At 42.5% G+C, this 23627-nt stretch overlaps 1 protein-coding gene across 2 annotated transcripts in view; it reads right to left on the bottom strand.

Moving 5' to 3' along the window:
- ADGRD1 (adhesion G protein-coupled receptor D1) overlaps positions 1–23627 on the bottom strand; it is a 112544-nt gene that overhangs the window by 8204 nt on the left and 80713 nt on the right. For both annotated transcript variants that reach the window (XM_007426660.4, XM_025165690.2), the window contains 3 exons: positions 17728–17819; positions 3439–3565; positions 2317–2358 (listed from right to left, as the gene is read on the bottom strand). In XM_007426660.4, the coding sequence (XP_007426722.1) occupies positions 2317–2358; positions 3439–3565; positions 17728–17819 (261 nt within the window). The remainder of the gene's footprint in view (positions 1–2316; positions 2359–3438; positions 3566–17727; positions 17820–23627) is intronic.

Below are 23627 nucleotides of genomic sequence, written 5' to 3'. Positions count from 1 at the left end.
GTGTCCCTTCCAACCTTATGATTTTGTGTCAATTTTGCTGCCTCTCTTCCATTTCTATAGCAAACTACAAACCTTTAACGGGGTAAGGCAGTGAAAGGAAGAATCCTGTCAAAGATTTTCCCATCTGAATCAAAAAGTGTACCCTTCTTTCACATTTCTCCATCTTTATCTTATTGTGCAGAACGCACATGTCACAGGGTGTCTTTCTAGGTTCCACCACTGGTTCATTCAACATACTTATCCCTCAACTATTGGGGTCAAATTGATTCCAGTTACTTTGTCATACAATAAATGCATTTCATGATAGCTTCTGCTGAACCCAGAATGGATGTTTGTATGAAATACTTTAAACTGTAGTTCAGAAGAGCAAGTGTGTATGGATTAGGTGAGTCCGTAATAATGTCTGGCATAAATTGTGTTGGCATCAGAGAGATGGCTGATGGGTTAGAAATTTCTGGGTTTGGGATCAAAAAGGAAACATTGAATAGTTCCACCTACAAGTATTAATTGCTGCATCAATGAGGAGAAGCTATTGTGCCACTAAATGGTGTTACTCAGGGTGTCTTCTTAGAATAGCAATGCACAATTTTCCCCTATTGTCTAACTGGGATCTAAATGGCCCACTTGACCTTGTAGTGAATACCTGAAATTGTCTCTGTTCTTTCCCTCCCTCTTCAGGGATGCTCACCAGCAATGGAAAAGAAATCAAATCTAGACTGTGAGGAAAGGCATGGAGAATAAGTACAGGCTGCATCCAGGGAGGGGGAAGAATCAGAGGAGGAAATTTTCTCTCTCCTTGCCTTTCTTTGGCATCAGCGAGGTGGCTCTTGTTGGCCATAAAGAATAATGCTGCATTAAAAAGAGCCAGTTTAGTGTAGTGGTTAAAGGCACCAGGCTAGAAACCAGGAGACTGTGAGCTCTAGTCCTGCCTAAGGCATGAAGACAGCTGGGTGACCTTGGGCCAGTCCCTCTCTCTCAGCCCTAGGAAGGAGACAATGGACAACCACTTCTGAAATCTTGCCAAGAAAACTGCAGGGACTTGTCCAGGCAGTCACCAGGAGTCCAAAAGTGACTTGAATGCGCGTGTGCGCACACACACACACACACACACAGTCCTTTGCCATTTCTCAGAACATTCCTTACCCTGTAAAGGAGCTTCTATTTATCTACCTTCCCCTAATGATGCCTGGGAATTTCTTTCACATTTCTCTGGATGTGTGTTTCCAAACTTACTTGATTTCTGGAGGTTGTAAAAGGTGGTATTGATGGTGGAGGAGATTTCTGAGACCCATCTTTAGAACATCTTGAACCCTTGATGTTCACACTTCCCAGTCTAGGAAAGCCCCCAAAAGTTCCTCCCTGGGATGTAATTAACTTGGGGAGATAGCAACCTGATGTCTTCCAGATGATTTGGACCTCAACTCTCCACACAGCCAAAGGCAGGAGATTTGGGGTTTAAGGTTCCTACCTCTGGAATTGCCAAAACATAGTTATGGTTGGTAAGCTTGTTCTGATCTTTGCATCTAAAGCAGAGGGACACATCCTACTCGCCTCCAGACATCTTGAACTACAGCACTCTGACTTCTTCACATTTACCTTAAAAGCCTGATGAGAGCTTTGGTTTGAAACATCTGGAGGTCACCAGGTTGCCAACCTTGGGCCTAACCCAGGACACACAATTTGGGAAACGGGACCATCTTTACCTGAGCTGTGTCCTCCAAAACAGGCTGGGCCAGGAGAAAGAAGTGCATAAGGGCAGGACAAAAAATCTGTTTGCTGGAATTTACTTATAAATGCAATCCAAATTAAATTCCATTCAGTACAGTTGATATGGTTATCCCTGATATAATTAATAATGTCCCTTCTGGCATTTTCAAATGGTAATTCAGTGGTAATGTTTCAGAGGAATGTAAGCAGCCACACCGGGGGCTTTGGGGGAGCATATTGAGGACTTTAAGTTGAACTTCCCTGATTTAACCATATATAGAGCCAGTTGAAGTCAAAAACCTCCTGTATACGAGCAGCAGCTATTTGTTTTAATGCCTGGAATACTTGACAGACTAGTTTTCTGAAGATGCCGTAAATTGTGAGGATGACAGCTAAATATACCATTTATATAAACTATACCTGTTCCTGAGCTGAAGAAAGGACCTTTTCCCTAGAGCATCATAATTAAATGGCCCCATTCTCCTAACACAAGGGCTGATTTACAACAGAAACTTTAAATCATTGTATTTTTCCACTAAATAAATACATAAGGATATTCTTATTCCAGCATCGCTGGCTTTTATTGCCTGAAAGGTGGTGGAAACGTACCTCTGAGTTCAGGAGGCAGTGGAACAGAAAGATGAAGAACCCCTGAAATGGTAAAATCAAATTATTATTTAAAAAAATAAAGTCAGAAAAAGTCAGAAAGGACAACTGGAGCTACTACAGTTAAACAGGGAGAATTGCAGTTCCATAGCAAGTGTATACGTATATGTATTTAAAGGAGTTGTAAAGCCATTGGTTCTGCTCACAATTGGTGACTCTGGGTAGCGTACAGCAACAAAAAATCAAACGTTGAGGGGTTTTTGCTGATGAGTTACTGTAATTAGGAGATGTCAGGTTGCTGAATTGCAAGTGTGGGATTTACATTTCATCCATAGTTTGAGGAATTTGGGAGAAGCACAACTGCACCTTTTTAGAGCCAGGAGAGATGTGGCTGAAGAAATGGCATTTTTGACCACATCCTGAGTTTCTTTGAAAATACCAATGTAATGGAATTCTCAAAGCCTGGGAAAGAGGATTGTGCTTTGCAAAATTTTACAAGTGCAAAACATCTACACAGTCTTCCTGTTTCAGGGGAAGAGGTAGCTGCCACCCCCCACCCCCCCAGCACATCAAGATGTGGCTAGCAAGAAGATCAAGAAAAGTCTGTCCTAATGAACTTGGAAATAAAGTAGGTGCTAAAGTAAAGATATCCAAATGCCAAGGTTTTCGTAATGGAATCCCTTTTCCCTTTTAATAAATCTAGTTAAAGAAAACTGTGAGAAACTTGCATTTTTGTTGTAGGTGATTGCTAAAGATTTGACAGTTGCTCAACCTGACTAAACATCTAAGCCTTCTTTCTCTTGACAATGCCAGTGGTTGCATTCAAATATAGCACACATCTGGATTTCATTAATTTAGCTTCACTGATTGTGCTACCATACTGGGTTAAATAATACCAAGTCCCACTATATCATATTAAGACATGTGTACACCCGACTGACCATTCACATCATTTTATGTTGAGAAGCACAAGATATCAGGCAGCTTCTGAAATTCCTAAGAACCTCATGTACAGAAATGGGAAATTTCCCCAAACAGAGATGGGGAAAAGGATATGCTTATTTAATACCAGGAATACTAGTTTCAGGATTTTTTCAGGATTTTAGCTGCATTTATTCCACCTACCTGCAACGAGTTAAATATTGCAAACATGTACTGAAACACCAACGTATGGTCATTCACTGCCAGGACTCCAAAGATCCATGAAGTTCCCAAGATAGGGAGTAGAACAGCAACTGCTTTAGCTGTCAATCTGCAGGATACAAAGAATGGATTTTGACCCTTGTGTTCATCATTCAGGGTTTTTGTTTCAAGCAAGGGGAGATCTTAGGCAGAATTCTGTATCCTAGGGGTTGCAATGACTGTAATAAGGTGATGTGGGTAGAGGATGAATGACTTGATTGATTTATACAGTGCATAAGAGAAAGCTGGTTCCAGAAGGAGATTGGTAATAACATTCTATGTAAAATCGGAAGAGAATAAAACATACAATTATTTACACAGCATATGACAATTAGCCTTTGCTACACTTCTGGAAATTTCAGTGGAGATTGAATAAGGGGTCGCTGAGTAGAAAAATACCGAAAACAAATAGTTTTTATTAATGTCGCTCATAATGAAATCTCAAGATTTTCCCCTCTAATCCTGTGAAGGAAAGCTGGGAAGGACCTTGATTGATCTTGAAAAAGTTTGGATCTGCATTGCCCTTGGATGCAAGACCACAGGAATCCTAGGAGCTGCAAGGTAGACTAGGAAGTTGAAAAATACATCCTTTAAGAATGGGATAGCAAGCCATTGTCATGCTGGAGCCAAGAAAACAAGATGTTCCTGTGTTCATTAGGAGTCAACCTCGACCCAAGGGAGATTCTCCTTGTGCTTCTAATGGAATGCTCTGCCAAGAAGCACAGCTGCTTCTGAAACAGATGGAATCTCTTTCCTCATCTGTACCTAACCACACTGATGCTCCCTGAAGCTGTTCTTCAAGACATTCCACTAGGTCTGTTTAAGAGATTATGAATAAGGTGTCCTAGATTCATGGGTGTCCTCTTCAGCAGCCATGGTATCCACAGAGTGTTCATTGAATGGCCTGGTATTGTTCAGATGCCTGAGGAATGCTACAGTCCTAGACTTCACAGCCAGCATGACCATTGGCCATGCTAGTTGAGAGTTAGAGGGTTCATAAGCCACCCCAAACTGGGGAGGGCTGGGATTAAATATTTATTGTATGTTTTATCATGAGAGAGAGCCAGTTTGGTGTCGTAGTTAAGGCAAAAGGCTAGAAACCAGGAGACTGTGAGTTCTAGTCCTGGCTTGGGCACGAAGCCAGCTGGGTGACCTTGGGCCAGTATTTCTCTCTCTTAGCCCTAGGAAGGAGGCAACGGCAAACCCCTTCCAAAAATCATGTCAAGAAAACTGCAGGGGCTTGTCCAGCCAGAAGTCAAGACTGACTTTAAGGCATCAAAAAAAGGATCCAGATTGGTGTAGTAGTTAAGGCACCAGGCTAGAAATTGGGAGACCGTGAGTTCTAGTCCTACCTTAGACACAAAGCCAACTAGGTGACCTTGGGCCAGTCCCTCTCTCTCAGCCCTAGGAAGGAAGCAATGGCAAACCACTTCTGAAATCTTGTCAAGAAAACTGCAGGCACTTGTCCAGGCAATCGCTAGGAGTCAAGACTGACTCAAAGGCACCAAAATAAATAAATAAATTTATCAGGAGGCAAAGTGTTCCACATGTTGTCATATGGACCTTCACCAGCATGGCCATTGATAATAAAAGATGGCTCCTGCAGTCCCAGCATTAGCTGGACAGCCACACATCGTCCACGCCTGTTTCTAAAAAGCTAGAGATTTATTCCTCGTAATTTCACTGAAATCTGAACATTCCAGGAAGGATCCTCAAAAATCTAGCAGAGGGCAAATCACCCATACCCTTAATTTACCCCTCACACAGAGCTAGAAGCCTTCAGATAACTTTCTAGATCACCCTCAGCTCTCATCCTGGATGTGAGAGTCAATGGATTTTTGAAGGATTTGTTATGGTGGTTTTTGATCAACAGCTTGACACCCAAGGAAGGCATATTGATGAACCCAGCTCACAGGAGAGAGATAATCAGTACCATTTCCCTAATGGAATCATTTTATGGTGGGGACAGGGACATTAGATGGCTTTAAATCACCAATCCCTCTTTTCATGCACATGGTGCAATTACTCATCAGCTCTCTGAAAAACACCCTCTTTAACTGACTGACAAATGATTATGAAATTGGAACTTATCGTCCTGCAAGCATATCTTAAGCTTGTGGGTTACCTGACTGGGTTCGATTTATGAATTTCTACTGCAGCAGAAAATACTGGTCACCCCTTAGGGTAGGCATAACAATTGAAGGAAATGAATCCAGGGGTCCCAAGATTCTTGATGAACCTAGAACCCTTTCTGTAACAGGGGACCATGCACCTCTTAGCTGCAAGAGGACTGTAGGAAGAATGAATTGCAGAGATAGAAAACCGATTGTAGAGCATAGCTACCACCCATTTACGGAGACTTTCATATACGAAAATGTAATAAAACGGTAAGGAATGAGAAGAATTCTGAAATTTTGAGAGGCCCCTTTCAACTACTTGCTTGGTTTATGTCTAAACTCAACTCTGCTGATAAGTTCCTTGTGCAGATTAGACCTTTCCACAAAGCTATAGCCAATAAAATCTCCCAGGATATTTTGCTTTTCCAATCCAGTCTCCAATCCTGAGATTTTTGGCTGGCTTCTGATCCAAGGACTAACCAGGTATGTCTCTAGTTAGTTTGTTCAAGAACAGCCAAGAATGTGGTTCCTGCAACAGTAGCAGCGGGATGGAGACGTGACCAGAGACATTGAGTAAAATCATTCTCAGCCACTTTTAAAGCATTCAAGCAGTAACCTTTTCCTGTTGAAATAGAAATTGGGTTGGTGCAGAAAGATAGATTTTAGAGTATTCCACCTGGAATTCAAAAGTCTTATTCATCCATGCTCCTTCTTTAGCACTGCTGAGATTAAGTGGTGAGCCACATCTGCCCAGCCCCGGCACCCATTAAGAAGCTATTTCACCATGTGCAGGAAACCAACTTCATAGTGGGCAGGAGAACAGCCCATAAGTTACAAATCAATTTGGTTTGCTAAATGCATGTAACCAATCCTTGGCAGGTGGACATCCTGCATCGTTGCAACCCTCCCATCTGCTGAATTAGAGACAGTCTTAGTCCTACGAAGCAAGGTTATCTCAAGACCAGGAAAACACAAAACTTTTTTTCCCTCCTGTAGCTTATCAGAATGTCATGTTTAGCTGCATTCCTCTAGTTTGCGACATTTGGCACTAATAGGAGCTCAGTCAGCTGAAGTAACAATATCCAGCGTGAAAAAGGGATTCATGGATTAAGAATTTCTACTCAAGGATGTTTGTTTGTTTAATGAACCCTGGAGTATGATATGGAGTGCTGCAAAACTGGAAGATGACTGCCATAGATGTCACAGTGCCAATGTTCTTCCTCACTTCTCGAAAGCACCAATCAACCCCCCGCTTTTCTTTCCTGATGAATGCCATGGTTCCCTGGCCCCCAAACAGAGAAGCTAGCTCTTTCCCTGCTCCATCTTTAATCCATAAAAAACTGAGCTGAAGGAGGATAATATCAGTGCAGAGCAGCTAAAGTCACAATTCAGCAACTCCTGGAGGAATGGAACACCACCATAAACATGGTGATCCATTACAAGACTTCCCCGGAAGTGATCCAGCACGCAAAAGAAGGAGTGAGTGTCACCCTTGTTCCTATCTATAATCCAAGGACCCAAAAAAGCAGAGGTGAAATATCTGAGACTCGCCACTCCATCGAGTAAACCCTTCTTTAAATAGAGTCCTGCCCAGTTTGTAGCTGTAAATTATCCATGGAGCCCACTCCTTACTTTTTGCCCAGATCTCAATATGCATATTTCTCATAAGATCAGAACCTCCACAAATAAATGAAAAATGGAATAATATATAGGTTGATTGGGCACAGTGAAGAGTCAGCATTTTTTAGCTCAATGCCATTCAGGTGGGTTTTATTTTTCTTGCCTCCCCAACTATTTTTCAGATATTTATGGTTTTATTTCTCTCTCCCTCTCCATTTGTAATAAAACCCACAGACATTCCAAATCAAAATGTTTGGTCAGCAGCTTTTTGCTATGAAAATGGCAAGTGGGAACAACCTTTTCCCGGAAAGAATGAACCATAACCTAGTATGTGTGATGAACCCTTCCCCTCTTCTGAACTTCAAATTTGTTTTGCTTGGGCTGAATTGTGTCTACAGCCCAAAGTGCAATAATAATACTGCACAAGAATTCCAGGGTGGGTCCCCCCCCCCCCCCCAAGAGACTGTACGATAATCATACCACTGAGCTATGTTTTTAAGACGTTTGGGCTGCAAGATCTTCAGTGTGAAGTCTGTAGCCAAGGACTGGAGTAATCTGTGTCTGAGAACTCAGCCTCCATTGTAACCCAACTGATACTGAATCCTCCCCTAGAAATCAGGTTTCAGCCTCCCTGGAAAATTCCTTAAAGTCATTGTTTCCTTGTGCCGTGAACAGAGGCATCCATGGATACATTCTGGAATGCTATTTCAGAATCAAGAAACTGGATATGCGACAAGAACACTTCAGGAGCTCCATGGGCCACTTCTTAGAGCTTCAGACATCTCTTCCTGAAATGGTGCTCTTCAGATGTGTTGGGATAACAAGTCCCCAAATTCCTAACATTGGTCGGAGAAGGCTAGGTTGAAACAGGCTGCTTTAAATGGCCAAAGTGACAATTTACGGGCCCAGGATTCATATCAATGTTCTGGAGAGGAGGAAATGAAGAGGCTGACATGAATTTGTGGCATATATAGGACTAGGGAAGTCTCCAATTATTCTGATCATTTCATTCCTTTAGCTTAAGCTAGTCTTACACAAGTGATGGACAACTTTTCCAGGCTGAAGGTCACACTGGAACTTTGAATGGCCTATTGGAACCACACTTCAAAACTTAGGTGGGGCTCCCTGAGACCTGCATAATTGGTAGATGAAGGTTAGACCTTCTTAGATAGAGCTTAATGATAATGTATGATTGCATCCAACACTGCTTTGAGACAGAAACACAAGGCCATCATGCCAGTCAAGGAGCAATCCAGGAGGATCACACTTTGTGGTCTATGATAGTTCCAGTTGATCTCTTCCATCTGGAAAAAAAACCCTCTTAACCAGCCTACAGCTCGTCTGATTTGAAATAGACTTTGAAAAAAATTCAAAGAAAGGATATATTTATTTCAAACTGTTGGACTTGTAGTGAGAAGACCCAAGCAGGACTTTGGGCTGGTCACCTCTTTCATCCCAAGAGCCAATCTGCTGCAGTGGTTAAGGGGATGGACTGTGAACAGAGAGACCTAGACTGTATTTCCCCCTCATCCACAGAAGCTCTCTAGGGGACTTTGGGCTAGTTCTTCCCAGTCAGTCCTAGAGTGGGAAGACAAAAACCATTTATCCACCCATCTATACTGGACTAGCATGATAGGTTATGGTGCATAACCTTCAGTGAAAAAGACTTTATCCAGCAGTGGACTGATTGGGCTGATTATATATATATAATAGAAGCAACACAGAGGTTTGAAGGAAGTTCAAACTATTTTCTAGTGGGACATTTAAAGCTCAGAAGAGCCATTATGGAGGAAATTGCTTCTTTTTCTTTAAAGGCTTATATTCCCAACTACGACCTTTTGCCCCTTCACTGACAAGTCAATTTATGATAAGAAATTCACTTTTCTGCTGTTGATTTAATCAAATCCTCCCTTTTTTTCTCATCAGGTGGGTCTGTGGCCTGCACAGAGGGGGATGAAGAGTCCTGCAAGTTATGTCAAGACAGCTCGGAATGATCTCTGGATATTACCAATCAACCAACATATAAAAGGAGGCACCGTTGTGAGTGTTAATCTTTTCAGTCCAGATAAAAGCCACTGGGTATGCCATTTGCCCCAATACAAGCAACATTCTGCATGCAACGTGTCAGAAAATATGCATTCTTGAACTCAGTTTGCCCAAGCCACACACCATTGCATGCCTAGAGTCCTGTAAAAGTCAGGTGGGCGGCTCCATAAATCAAATAAACAAATAAATCTTGTCGAAATTGATATATTCTTGTACGCCACTGATCTAGCAACGCCCTTCATTGCACGCAACATGGCTTAATAGAAGCACCATTTTGAATACAGTTTGGGGACAGAGCAATATTTCGAAATCAATTCTATTGGGTGGGTTTGCCCATCCCTGTTGCAACGTTGCAACAGCCCGTGGCATTTTGAAAAGAAATCCAAAATGGAATTCTCTCAGACTTTTCTATTGAACGATATACAACCGATCAGGAAAAAGAGTTTCTTTTGTAGATTTTTTTCCCATTACGATGTAAGAAGGGGAAGCTGCTATAGAGGAAACGAATAGGGCTGTGCACCCTTGGAAAAGGATTTAGAAGTTCTTTGGACCTCACTGAACACAGCACCGCTCTATTATTCATTCATGAGCCTGACTTTTTTCAAGCTTATACGTGAGCCTAAAAAAAAATATGCTACTGTTTTTTAAGGTATCTGTTCAAGTTCATGCAGTCCTGAGCTTGATGTTCTACCAGGTTCAAAGAACATCATCCAACTGGTAGTGTTATCCTTTCCATAGCTTGTGTGGGTTTGCTGTAGTGGGTTGAGTGATCAGGCACTATTTGATAAAGTTGTGTGGTATCCATGTTGTTGGAAGAAGTTGTATCGGCGGTCTGTTTCCTTTTTGTGGTGTTCTGGGTTGCTGCTATGTGTTTGTGGTCATCTGAATAATGTGCTTACACAGCTCCTCTTGGGGGAGGAGGTTGGGTTGTTACTTTGGTAATGGACCCCTTGGTTAATGTGGGTTGCTTTTCAATAGTCTTGTGTTTCTAATTTACTATTGTTTCCTCTGCTGATGAGGATAGCCAGGAAGGGTAGTATGATGTTGTTTTCTTCTTCTCTTGTGAATTTTGTCCCTTTGAAGATGTCGATTGTTTCATGTGTCTTCTCTAGTTGTTCCTGTTTTATTATGACGAAGGCGTCATCTACATACCAGATCCATACTTTTGGTTATATATGGGAGTGTTGTAGTTTTTAGACACTGCTTTACAGTCTCTGCTATGAGTCCTGAGAGTGGTGATCCCATGGGTGTTCCTCTGATTTGTTGGTCTATTTGTCCATCAAACTGAAAGTAGGTGCTGAGGCAGGTGTTGATGAGGTCCATGATTCTGGGTATTTCAGTTCTGGGTGTTTCGAAGTTCAGATGCACGAAGACACACACAGACACCATTTCACCGCCAAAAAGGACTCTGGCTGGTTCAGACCTTCCTCTAAATCTAACCTCATTTAGTCATCACAAAACACTTTGGGGTCAGTTAGGCTGAGAGATGGGGATTAACCTGAAATCCACTGCTGATCTTCAAGACTAATGTGAGATTCAGATTGGCTCTAAAGCTGTTCCATTAAAGTGGCTCACGTTAGCTGGAAGCTGATGCATTTCAATCACAGAAGCATCTATGTGAAGGTTGATTTTTTAGCAGAAAAGCAGTGGCGGTGGGGGGAATAATTTGAGAACCGTCTCCTGTTGCTTTTACTCTTGCAGTCATGTGCCCCAAACTCTTCCACTGCTGTGGCTGTTCTGCTGTGAAAGAAGCCCCCACTTGATGGATAGTTTCGTCTTTAACCAAATTTCCTAATTCATTGGCCTCAGACCAGCATGCAACATTTGCAAACTTCTAAAAAAAACTTTATCCACAGAGGTCGATCCGATCCAATGCATCCAACTGTTGCTTTTCTATTTCATTTTTCATATCATGGCTTTTCTTTTCCCCCGTTGTGATATCGGTTTCAACCAGAGACTTTCAAATAGCAAATCTTTTCCTGAAATACCTGACCTCTGTGGGGACAACCACTTGCAAAGTCCCTTTTAGAGGAAACGTTGGCAGATCCGATCCTCCTGGTGAAAGAAAACTCCCACCTCTTGCGTGACAACAAGGGAATTGTTTTCAGCAGCGGTAAACATGGCAGGATTTTTTAAAAAGAACAAGGAGTCTGCTTCTAAAGTAGAGGGTTGTGATGAATCATCCGGATTCAGCCTTAGATTTTTTTTTTCCCTCCTTCAAGTTTGGGCAAGCACCAATCTCCATTTCAGATTTTACATGGCTAAATATAGCTTTGTGGCTTCATGACCATGCCACATTAAAGATCTCCATCAATTATGAGGAAACAAATATGATGAATTTCCACATCTATCTTTTGGGGCTGTTTGCTTTGCATTCGTCTCATTTTTTGGCCCCTTCCTATGCTGCTTCTGCTTGAGGTTTTTTCATGGTTAAAAATGCACCAAAATGTATACCTTGTGCTGGGTGCATTTGTCCTAATAGTTTGCTATGCAATTTCCCCCAACACAAAGAAATTTGGTGCACACTTTTCTGCACATTTTCCCCTAAAGCGTGCAATGCAGAAATGCAAACTTGGAAGGAAAACTGGGTCTCAGTTCACATCTTGGCTCCTAAGGGCAGAATTAAAGGATGTACCTCTAGGTGTATCAAGTCTGGACATAGTGAGGGTGCTGATTGATTGTGGAACTGTCACATTAAGCTTGACCGAGCATCGCCATGAAGCCAATGCCGAGGGAAGGCCCTGCCTGCTTGAGAAACTCTTTCTATGAATGAGAAGGCATTGCAACAAAGCCAAGTCAGAATGAGGGTATTGCTTTCTTGTAGAACTGCCATCTGAATGATCCACATTCTTTTCCTGCAGGTCACTCTGTATACATTTAATCTTATTATTTCAGGATCATAATAAAAGAATAGGCGCAGAAAAATGGGTTCACCTGCATCTCCGATTGGGGAAGGTTGGGGAGGAAAGTAGCTAGAAGGATGTGAACAGTTCTGTACATGCACCTCCCTGGTTCTTTTGGGGGGGGGTCTCCTTTCAGACCCCCCCCCCAAAAAAACATTTTGGTGTAGCCATCTGTACATGTTTAGGTGTTGAATTATTTCCATCCTTGGTAAAAAGACATTAAAACAAGTTCACTCACTCAGGGCTTGGGAGAACATTTTGAAAGCACACAAATTTTAATTAATCACATCCTTTGCCTCTATTAAAATTCCAAAACAGCAAATCTCTCTCCTGAAAATTATTACCTACACCCCCTCCCTCTGCTTTTACACATCCTGAATATCAAAGAGTGAGAGTCCATATGGTGTGTGTGTGTGCGCGCACACACACACACACTTTTTTTCCTTGCTGCAAAGTTTGCTGGATTTGCAGTTCTATTCGAACGAACTCCTTTCTTATTGGCAAGCTCATTTATTACCCATCTACAGTCCGATTTAATGAATAAGTGCCATTAAAATTTAAAGCCTCCCAAACTGAAATGCATGCCAGTCAGTCTCTGTGATTAATGTAACCTAGCATATTATCATAATGGAGGATTCCTTTTTTTTTTTCCCCAATAGAATTGCACAAATCTTTCCGAACACAGGGCAAAGCTGCTCAGTAGACTTTTATTTCTTAAAGCATATTGTATACTCTTTGCAAATGTATTATTCGACTGAATTTAGGAATAGAAGACCCTGAGCTCACCCTTTGAAAATTAAGCCTCCAACAGAAAGAACTTAAAAAAAAAAAATGTTTTTGGCTAATAGGCCTATTCAAAATGTTCATCTTAAAAGGAAAGAACCAGAGGAAAAAAAGCACGTTCTTCTATTGAGCCGACCAACAAAAAAATCAACCACCCCCCAATTATAATATATTACGACTCCCACTCCTTGGAACAAGATGTGCGAGATGGAAGTGAAATTTTAAAAATGGGTGGCTTTTATCCAAGAGAAATTGTATTGTAGGGAAGAGTTGTATTGTATAAACAATGCGAGCTTGGCTCAGCTTCTGGGGCCTTCATGCACACTGCAACGAAGTTTTCTTAGCAATGAAAGTTGTTTGCTGTTGCCTTCTTTGTGAACTTCCCAGCCTAGCCTACTGCCCTGAGATTTCCTGCTACTCTCCCATCCAAATGCTGTAGAGGGAACAGGGAATGGCCTTGAAGGATTGGAGGAAGAGCCACTACCAAGACAACAGTCAGATAAGAGGCGCTTGGGCCTCGACCGAGAAAGTAATTTGAGAAAACATCTCAGACGAGCCCCTCCCTAGTTCACACAAAGGTAAAGGGAGGGAGGAGAAATCGCATTCAGATTTCAGGATCCTGTTACTATAGCTTTACAATAAAAGTAGTCCTGATCTACAGGGCAATGGTTTCCTAATGTGATCTACCTTGAAGGGCTGACAAATACGAATCAGATCTGCCCCGGTTTCTCTTTTAGAGGTCAGCCAGAATCAGCGAGATGCTGCCATCTAGCTGAGATTGTGTAAGAGAGGACTCAACCATAAAACATGGCAAGGCAGAGGGATCCTGTTCAGTTATAAGCCAACTAAGCCTTTTTGCAATTTCCCCCATTCCCTTGCCAGTCCTATTTTCCATGTTCCCCATCCAACCTTCTAGTTCACTATATTAATTCCCATGTTTCATGTGGTGTGTTCATGTGTCTGCGTAGGCATATCGGTTCACCCTGAGCATTTCCTCTCCTGAGTCTAATAAACTGTGACCCAAATAGTGTTTGTCTTTTATCATGTCCAATGAGCCAAAGATGTAATTAGCTTTAAGACATTATCAACGCTGACTCGCATTCTGGATTGCTAATGACCACGGTTTAATCTCCCTGCTTAATGTCTTGCTTCGAGTCTGGGATCTGGCCCCACCCTCCTCTTTTGGGGCGCTTGCTCAAATGGGTCTCCTTTTACTCCACCCTTGGGTGTTAGAAAATCAAACACATCCCAAAGGCAGTCTGGTTCTCTAACTGATCACACTCCAGCTACAGAATCAGAAATTGAAACCGTGTTGGGAAGTAAGAGTAATATGTAGCCTGGATGTTATGCAACATTATGCATAATCAGGTATATAGGAATCAATCTGGTTCATCCCTGGGTATGTTTTCCAGTTTGCAGGAGGGACCATTGGCCCATTCACCCAAATCAAGAGAAAGGATGCGATTTTCATTCTTGTCATCTCAGGGAAGCGAATCATCTTTTTAGTGAGTAAATAATTGAGCCTCACACTGAAGAAAAGGACACAGAGAAAATGTTTGGATTCTACACAGGGAATCCAAACGGAGAATCTGTTTAAAAAGCTGAAGACATTTTTCCCCCCTGGTGGCTCTCTCTCTGCACCTATTCGTGACAAGTCTCACTGTGGAGTCCCTGGCTTATATTCCAGGGACTGTGTGTACTAGAGGAATGATATCGATTTTTCCAACCCACTAGACCACATCGGAGGTGATGAGGAGCAGAAACATTCCATAAGATTTGGGCTTGGCAGTTTATCAAGAGCCAGTTAATGAGGTTTTGCCAGCCAGGACAAATGATATGCAAAGCCCCGGGCTGAGGCACGCTGAGGCTTGTAATGCTGACAGTGAGGCTGTGTCTATATGGAGGGAAGTCCCTCTTCTCTTCAGTTTGTTGGGGAGTTTTGTTTTCATCCCTTCTCTCCTGAGGATGGCTGAAAAAAATCAGCCACATTTCGAGGTGGGATGAGTCTTCCAAGTTTTAAACATGGGTTTCTTATGCTTGCCATGGTTGCACTTGACCAGTTTAAAGCCTCTAACTCTGATTTATGCATCAAAGGTCCTGTGGTATTGTGGAAAAGAACTTACTCCAACAATATTCTCACCCACATTTCACAATGGCTCCTGTGCAGAGGTGAAAAGAGTGCACCAAAAGTAAACTTACAGAATCCTTATGCATTCACATAAAGTTTTGGGAAATGATGCATGGCGCTTTTTTACGTGCATAAATGCCCGTGCATAACAATAAAACACTATATCAGAAAAATCTTCTAGGCAACTGTAATGGTATGTGGGAAAGACCTTGGGAGAAGGGGCAAAGAGACGCTGCCAAGGGAATGGTCAGATAAGAGACGGCATAGCCCTCAGCTGGATAGTGGATGGGGCAAGAGGCTCAGAAGGGACCCTCCCTAATTTCTCAGGCTGTAAAGGAGATGGAGGGAGAACTTGCAAGATTCTGTCCATGTAGCTTTACAATAAAGTAGAATTAGCTCATCTGGTGGTGAGTCCTATCTGGTTTATTCCACAAGGCTGACAGTAACCATCTTACAACTGCATCCAGATTGCTTTTCTGCAGTGTTTCAATCATGCGCACATCCCCATTAATAATGTGAAGGGGCAAAGCCCAGGAGGTATTTTCAGTGCTATTAAAATATGATATGCGCATAACATTCAGTTCCAACTTTAGGTTTTCTAAGTGATGGTGGCCAAAATGAAGAATACCCAACCTATCACCAGAGCATGTTACTAACAGAGCCGCAAAATGTTTTTGTCTCAAAGGAAGCACCATCTGTGCACCATCAGCAGAAACACTTTCTACATGTTATGCATTGCAGATGCTTCACTCTGATGTTTTGGGCTGCTGTGCTCAAAGTTACATAGAAAAGAATCTCTACTCCATTGGTTTACCGTCCTTGAATACAGAACAATGTGCGGTTCTCCAGCCTTCATCCACCAGGCAAGTAATTGCCGCTGTTCACTTGTGAGATTATGCGTAAGATCCTTGAAGTTTAGTTTTATAAGGAAGTCACAATTTGCTTAATAGACTCAGATGATAAAATTGCCCTTTGGTAAACAGTGATAAGGCCAGATTGATGCTCTTTCAATACCATTAATCGAATCAACATGGGCTCAACCCACCATCCATGCCAGGGAAAATTATTGGCAACAATTACACCGATTTGTTCTTGCCAGCTGCAATGAGACAAAACTGCTCTCCAGCAAATAGTTTTGCTGCCAACAAACTTCATCTCCAGAGTCCTTAAATGCACATGGGCAAATTTGTGTACACATACCAGTTTGATCTTTGCCAACTAGAATCACAAGCTGTGTTACTAAACACTTACTACAGGGAGCTGTAGGTTACTTACAGCCTTGTGTGGTTCTGATTGGCCCAGCTGATAACATCCATTGCATGTCCATTTATAACTACTCACTACATACTCCATTTCTGTCCTCAGGTTTACTATAGCAAACAACCATTTTGCAGCATAGATGAGAAATTCTCTAGGATCTTCACTGTTTTGAGACAGGAGAAAAATCATTCCCCAGTGCTGCTTATTTTTAGTTCATTTTCTTGTGCCACCTCTTACTAAAAGACTAAAAATACCTCCTGCTCTTCTAATCAAGAGCTAAGGTTATTGTTGTTTTTCCTGTCTGATAAATCTTGCAAATTTCTGCCATGGCAAATGCCGAATGAGCTATACCAGCCAGATGGAGGATCGACAGGTTTCAAACATTGCAAATTTGCACAATGGCACAAAATCAAGTTGCAACTTTCTGTGGTTTTCTGGGAGGAAGAGGTGGTGGTGGGGTGGTGGTGGAAGGAAGGAAGGAAGGAAGGAAGGAAGGAAGGAAGGAAGGAAGGAAGGAAGGAAGGAAGGAGATGAGGAAGGAAGGAAGGAAGGAAGGAAGGAAGGAGGGAGGGAGGGAGGGAGGGAGGAAGGAAGGAAGGAAGGAGGGAGGGAGGGAGGGAGGGAGGGAGGAAGGAAGGAAGGAAGGAAGGAAGGAAGGAAGGGAGGGAGGGAGGGAGGGAGGGAGGGAGGGAGGAGATGAGGAAGGAAGGAAGGAAGGAAGGAAGGAAGGAGGGAGGGAGGGAGGGAGGGAGGGAGGAAGGAAGGAAGGAAGGAAGGAAGGAAGGAAGGAAGGAAGGAAGGAAGGAAGGAAGGAAGGGAGGGAGGGAGGGAGGGAGGGAGGAGATGAGGAAGGAAGGAAGGAAGGAAGGAAGGAAGGAAGGAAGGAGGGAGGGAGGGAGGGAGGGAGGAAGGAAGGAAGGAAGGAAGGAAGGAAGGAAACTTTTTCCCTGTGCTTAGCACACAGCAAAAGAACTGCTTGAAGGGAGTGAAATTCAAATATTGGGATGAAAATTGCTTACAAAATAATCCCAGGGGATTTTCACCTGGATGGGATCATAACTTTTAGCTCTCTGCCTAAGTCTTGTCTATTTTTTTAAAGTGTGCCCCAACAGCCAACTACACTGGACATCCAGATGTACGCTTAATGTCTGCGATCTTCACAAGACTGGAGTTCACCTTCTCCTTTGGGATTCGATAAACTGCTCTGCTGAATGCATGTTCTCTATGATCCAGCCCTGATTTAGAACCCAATTTCTTTTCAAAAAATCAATGAACTCCAATTCTATGACTCTGGACTCGGCATTCAGAATCCGTTCAGATGCTCTTAGGAGTTTAAGCTCCTGCTAATCGGGGGAAAAAGGGAAAACAAACTTACTTGAATGCATTGGCCTCTCCATGCACCTTATAATTTTCAGCACTTATTCTTGAAATTACTCTGGTCACGGCAATGAGGATACAGATATTAACCTATAGAAAAAAAAAATTAAAGGACTGCATTAGGAAAGCAAATAACCAGGTTGTGAGGGGTCTCCGGAAGCCTGGATACATGTATACACATACGCCATGTAACTCAGAATTATTTCAAGTCATCTACTCTGCGATTCTCCCTCTTCCCCTTTAAAAAAATATATATATTAAAGAACGCTTTGCTAGAGACTGAATTTGGGCCTTTGCGTATGCAAAACATGTCCTCGACTCAAGAGGCTTTTTATAGTCCTTTCCCATAAAATCACATTTTAGGCTCCACATAATGATTCCCCAAAAGCACTTATATCTCCGATATTATGAGGTATAACAAAGTAATCTTCCTCCCCCAAATGCTCTTAAAATATGCTTTTTTTTCCTAACAGTTCAAACTCAGAGATATCCCTTGGGATTGCAGGAAAACTTGCTCGTTCCTGGAGGAAGGGTTGCACGATTAGAAAGAGCACATCCACCCATCTTCTTCTTCAACCCGGATGCCTATGGACATGCTGGTTGAGGATTATGGGCACTGAAGTCCAACTCAGGGGAACCTAACCTACTCAAATCAAAATCAAATCAAATCTTTATGGCTAGGGCCCCAAACCAAGATGCATACAAAAATAAGACTAAACTAAACTGGGATAGAACCAGACCAGCACAGGATCAACAATAGTCCTACACAGGACCCATTGGATTTTAGTCCAGCATTTCAACTCAGATGTTCAGCTTCCACGTTTAAAATTTCGATTTTTGGTGGGCAACGGAGCCTGTTAACTTTCTAGAGGGAAAAAAACGACAGCTTTTCCCCCCGTTGAATAACAATCTGCAAACAAATGTCTTCATTATGCAGTCATTCAAGGAAAGCTGGATAATACACAATGCCTGTTATTTTACTGGAATTCTGGCATTTATTCTCCATCTCCATAATTAGTTGGAAATACAGACTCCTCGCTCACCTTCCCATTATTTAGCCAATACTTAACAATTGCCCACAGCTGCCAATTGTGCTCCATTTGAGATAGATGTGGTCTATAAAACTTGCAAACGAGTCAGATTATAATGGGAAATAACTTCAGCTCCAGGAGATTGTGGTTCTTGTGCAGAGTTGCCCAGATTTTATTCTAGGCTCATTTGTTCTCCAAGAAGACTTCTCCCCTACAACAAATGTGCAACGTAAAAATATAAGAGCCGCCTGTTTGAGCAAAGATGAATAGAAACCCATGTTTGGACCTTGTCTGCACGTCCTATCTGAACATGGACAAAGCTAAAGATGCAATCTTGTCATTTGTCCCTTATTTTTATTTTATTTGCTCTCTTTTCCTCTTCTTTGCTTTCGCAGCTGACACCCTTGTATGTCTCAAGGACTCTCAGACATAAATTTTATTTGGACAAGTTGGAGACCGTCACCATTGGTTGGTCCTTCGAGATAGAACAAGTCAGGAAATAGAATCCAAAAGAGCTTCTAGAACTCTGCTTTTTTGCTAAACTCAACTCTATTGTATAATAACAGATCCCTGAAAGCCTGGGAAAGATTTCCTCTCCCCTCTTATTCCAAAGAGAACATAGGTGGAGCAATCTTGAGTTTCTTCCTCACTCTCTCCTCCCTTCCAGGACAAAGTTGGTATTTACTCCATGGTTGTTGAATTCCTTCTTCAAGACCATCTCTTACTTCTCTACACATCTCCAACTCTGGCTTCCTTAAAATCTTCCCCCCACCCCTTTACAGTCATAATTCCCAACTTTGGTTCAATGGAAGTTGCATTACAACTTCCAGCATTCCTGCCAAACCTAAAGAATTGGTAGGGGGTGCTGGGAGTTTTAGTCCAAGCACAACTGGATGGCTGTAGCACTACTCCGGCTTAGCTGTTATCCACACGGATGGTCCTCAAATGAAAATTCTGTCCTCTGATGGATGTTGGACAGATTTATGAACTGTCTCCACTGAAAAGGATCTTGTTAGAAATTATTTTTCATATTTTATAATACCCACAATATGGTTTGTTTGATTTTGGCCTTGAGCACTATATGAAGCCAGCTGCTGTGGTTTGTAAACCATGATTTAAGCAATAAATCAAGGTTAAGCAGTCCATGTGACCAAAACATTTTATCTGCACTCTTTCTGCTCTTGTTCCATGACTCATTCATACATACAAGTCATCTCCTGAAATGTGTGGCCAGCTTTCAAAGTTGTGGTCAGTTTTCAGCTAACCTGTCGTTTGCATGCTGAAAACAAAACTTAAGTCTTGGGTAACGTGAACCGCAGTTTATTTCAACAAGCCAGATTCATGACTTATGGTTTAAAGCAGCTTATTTCAAAGAAATCACAATTCATTTCAAAACCTTTCAAAGATTTCCTGGAAAAGGGCAAAGTAGGCTACAGTTGATTGCCCTAAAGTATGACCTAACATACTCCAACATCTAAACTCTACCAAGAATATACAAGCTTATGAGATTTCGCTCTTAATACCCAAATGTTGTGCCAGCCAAGTAATAACAAAGTACTTAAAGGCCCATAAGGCAAACAATGGCATCCAAGCCCTGTTTGAGTAAACAAATTAGATCTGTATAGCTTTATTAATGTTCTAACCGGATGGAGCAAAAAATCCATTCGACTCCAGCTATCAAATAAATCTCAGAGCAACCATCAGCGTGTTCCATCAGGAGGTGTTTTGTTCTCTCTTTCTCGTTCCCAATATTTGTAATGGTATGTAGGAATGACCTTGGGAGACAGGGCAATGAGATATAACCAAGGGAACAGTCAGATAAAAGGCAGCTTAGCCCACAGCATATATGGGGAGGGGTGGCAAATGTCTCAGAAGGGACCCTCCCTAGTTCTGGGGCTGTGAAGAGAACCAGGGGACAGAAGTACTTTCAGTCTAGCCAGATCCTGTTAGCGTAACCTTACAATATAGTCGAATGAGCTCATCTGCTTGTGTTTCCTGGCTGGTTTACCTCGTAAGGCTGACAATATTTTCCATAAAGGCTTTGTCACCAACTGTGATTCAGTGCTCCCTGTATTTTCAGACACCCCAAATGTTCAAGCCAGAATGCTAAGGAAGAGTGATAGTCAGTCCAAACTGCATAGACGTGAACCCAAAGCAGAGTTCTCATGCCTGGGGATGTTTTCAAATAAAGGAGAGAAGCATTTGAACTGGGGAAACTGCAGACTGAGTAATTGCTATATTTTGATGATATGGTTTCTGTTCTTCCTGCGCATTTATGCAGGATGCCTGGCTGCTGGAACATGAGCAGTCTGGGCTCTAATTTCTTTCTTTTTTGTGGTGCCTTTAAGTCAGTGTTGACTCCTGGAAACTGCCTGGACTAGTCCCTGCAGTTTTCTTGGCAAGATTTTGGAAGTGGTTTGCCATTGCCTCCTTCCTAGGGCTGAGAGAGAGTGCCTGGCCCCAAGGTCACCCAGCTGGCTCTGTGCCTAAGGTGGGACTAGAACTTACAGTCTCCTGGTTTCTAGCCTGGTGCCTTTAACCACTATACCCACCTGGTTCTCCTTGCCTTTGAGTCAGTGTTGACTCCTGGTAACTGCCTGGACTAGTCTCTGCAGTTTTCTTGGCAAGATTTCAGAAGTGGTTCACCATTGCCTCCTTCCTAGGGTTGAGAGAGAGGGACTGGCCCAAGGTGTCCCAGCTGGCTTCATGGCTAAGGCGGGACTAGAACTCATGGTCTCCCAGTTTCTAGCCTGATGTTGAGCAGACAAGATTGTGAGAGGGAGACAACACAGTTATGGGTCTATGGAATGGTGCTACCATAAGTCTCATCATTGGTCCATCTAGCAGAAGTGTCTAAGCTAAGCTAAAAATCAGGAAAACCACATTGTGACTTAGATACTCTTTTTCACCTTATCCTTTTCTCTAGAGATGCTATGGATTGAACTTGGAACTCTTCTGGATGCAAAATTTAGACTCGGATTTGGTTCTTCTGCTTAGGCCAGAAAATCTGGGCAGTTTCACAGGCTTGGGCACTATTTGTATTAATCATGGTTTGTTGAATGGGCCAAAATAGGGTTCACATCACACTAAGCCATAAGCCAAGTTTTCCAAGGCACAACTGCTGGTTACAAGTATTGTTATGTCTTAGCATACTGAACTCAGTGATTGTTAACATCTGAATTTCCTTGAAATGCCCAGGGAGCCATCCTCTCCTTAAAAAACAAGAAACCATGGATTCTTTCTGCTTCCTTTATTTGGGGCAAGAGGGAGAATAGGCTTCCAATAATCAAACTTTCAAAAAATCAGTTGAACAAACTCCTGGAAATGCCAGCTCCTGATTTCAATGGGTTTTCCTTTATATGACTTGCCAAGCACTTTAATGCACTCTGTTGGAGTTAAGAGTTGACTAAGCTTCAGTCTGTCACCATTAATAGACACTTGTGAGTTTCTGGGACTGTGGGATCCTTTATAAGGTCAGACAGGAAATCGTTCTGCAGATGGTGCACACTACATCTGTTGACATTGTTATCGATTGAGTTGGAAGGACCTAGTGGAAGCGGGATGAGCAGGGCAAAACATGAAAGCTACTGTTCTGGGGCTATTCCATAACCCCTCTGAGATGTTCTTCAGTGAAGCTCCAAGCAGCTTATATTTTGGGAAAAACTGCTATGCCATGTCAGGGATAAAACCCAGGCAAAGGATTTGTATCAGGACACCTGTCAAGAAGGTGTCTGCTAAGAAATGAAAGAAAGCCAGGAGTGAAGGGTAAGATGTTTGGTGATTAGTTATGATCCTTCTTACTGGGTTTCTCCTACTCAGGTTTATTCTTTTCAAGTTGCCACATCGTTCTGTGCCAGATTTCTTCAAAGAAAGCACTAAGGGCAGCTCTTAATAAACACTATTAAAAGATGAAATGCAAAGCTAAGCTCTCAAAAAATTCAGGACCCCAATGGGGTCTCCAGGACTATCTAGCCCCCAATATTGCATAGGCTGGAAAAGGAGTGTGCACAGTATCACACCCCTAGTGGTGAGGAGGGGGTTTCACAAAACCCCTTCCTATCTGGACTGGAAATCCTGGTCTTGCTGGCTCCATTGGAAAAAAAATCTCATTTGGGGGTCTTTGATGTCCTTTTTTCCAAACACAAAGAGCAAACCTGGGTGTTGGGAATATGATTGAGGTCCAGACTACAAGAAGAATCCAGGACTGACATTCTCCCTCCAGAATCCTGAACACAATTGTCTTATCGATGCCTACTTGCTCTTTCTTTTTTAAATGGGCTGTTTGTTGTACAGATGGCATCATAACTTCATAAGTACTTTAGTTCTAACAAATAAACCAAAATGTGCATGGCAGGGGGGGATTTACAGAAACTCCTACAAAGTAGCAATTTATGAGCAAATGTAATATACATAAGGGCCAGAAAAATGTTGTCCATCACAATCCTCCCTACTTAATAGCTTCTTCCAGGCTATTCAAATGCTATTAACACTGGGCATTAAACAGATGTTTGCATTTTCAGTACACTAGTTCTGGTATGGGGAGGGAGAGAGGGAGGGAGGAAAGTAGGAAGGAAGAGGAAGGGAGGGAGGAAGAGGAAGGAGGGAGGGAGGAAGGGAGGAGAACTTGGTAAAAAGAAGAGAATGCAGAAGGAAGGAAGGAAGGAAGGAAGGAAGGAAGGAAGGAAGGAAGGAAGGAAGGAAGGAAGGGAGGGAGGGAGGGAGGGAGGGAGGGAGGGAGGGAGGGAGGAAGGGAGGAAGGAAGGAAGGAAGGAAGGAAGGAAGGAAGGAAGGAAGGAAGGAAGGAAGGAAGGAAGGAAGGAAGGAAGGAAGGGAGTTCTGCTCAAAGACACAATGACCTAGTTCCAAA

Source organism: Python bivittatus, unplaced genomic scaffold, assembly GCF_059951505.1.
Source record: "Python bivittatus isolate LINGU-HERP-01145 unplaced genomic scaffold, Pbiv_v1 ctg000100_np1212, whole genome shotgun sequence".
Classification (NCBI taxonomy): Eukaryota; Metazoa; Chordata; class Lepidosauria; order Squamata; family Pythonidae; genus Python; species Python bivittatus.
This window is presented reverse-complemented; position numbering and strand designations above follow the sequence as displayed.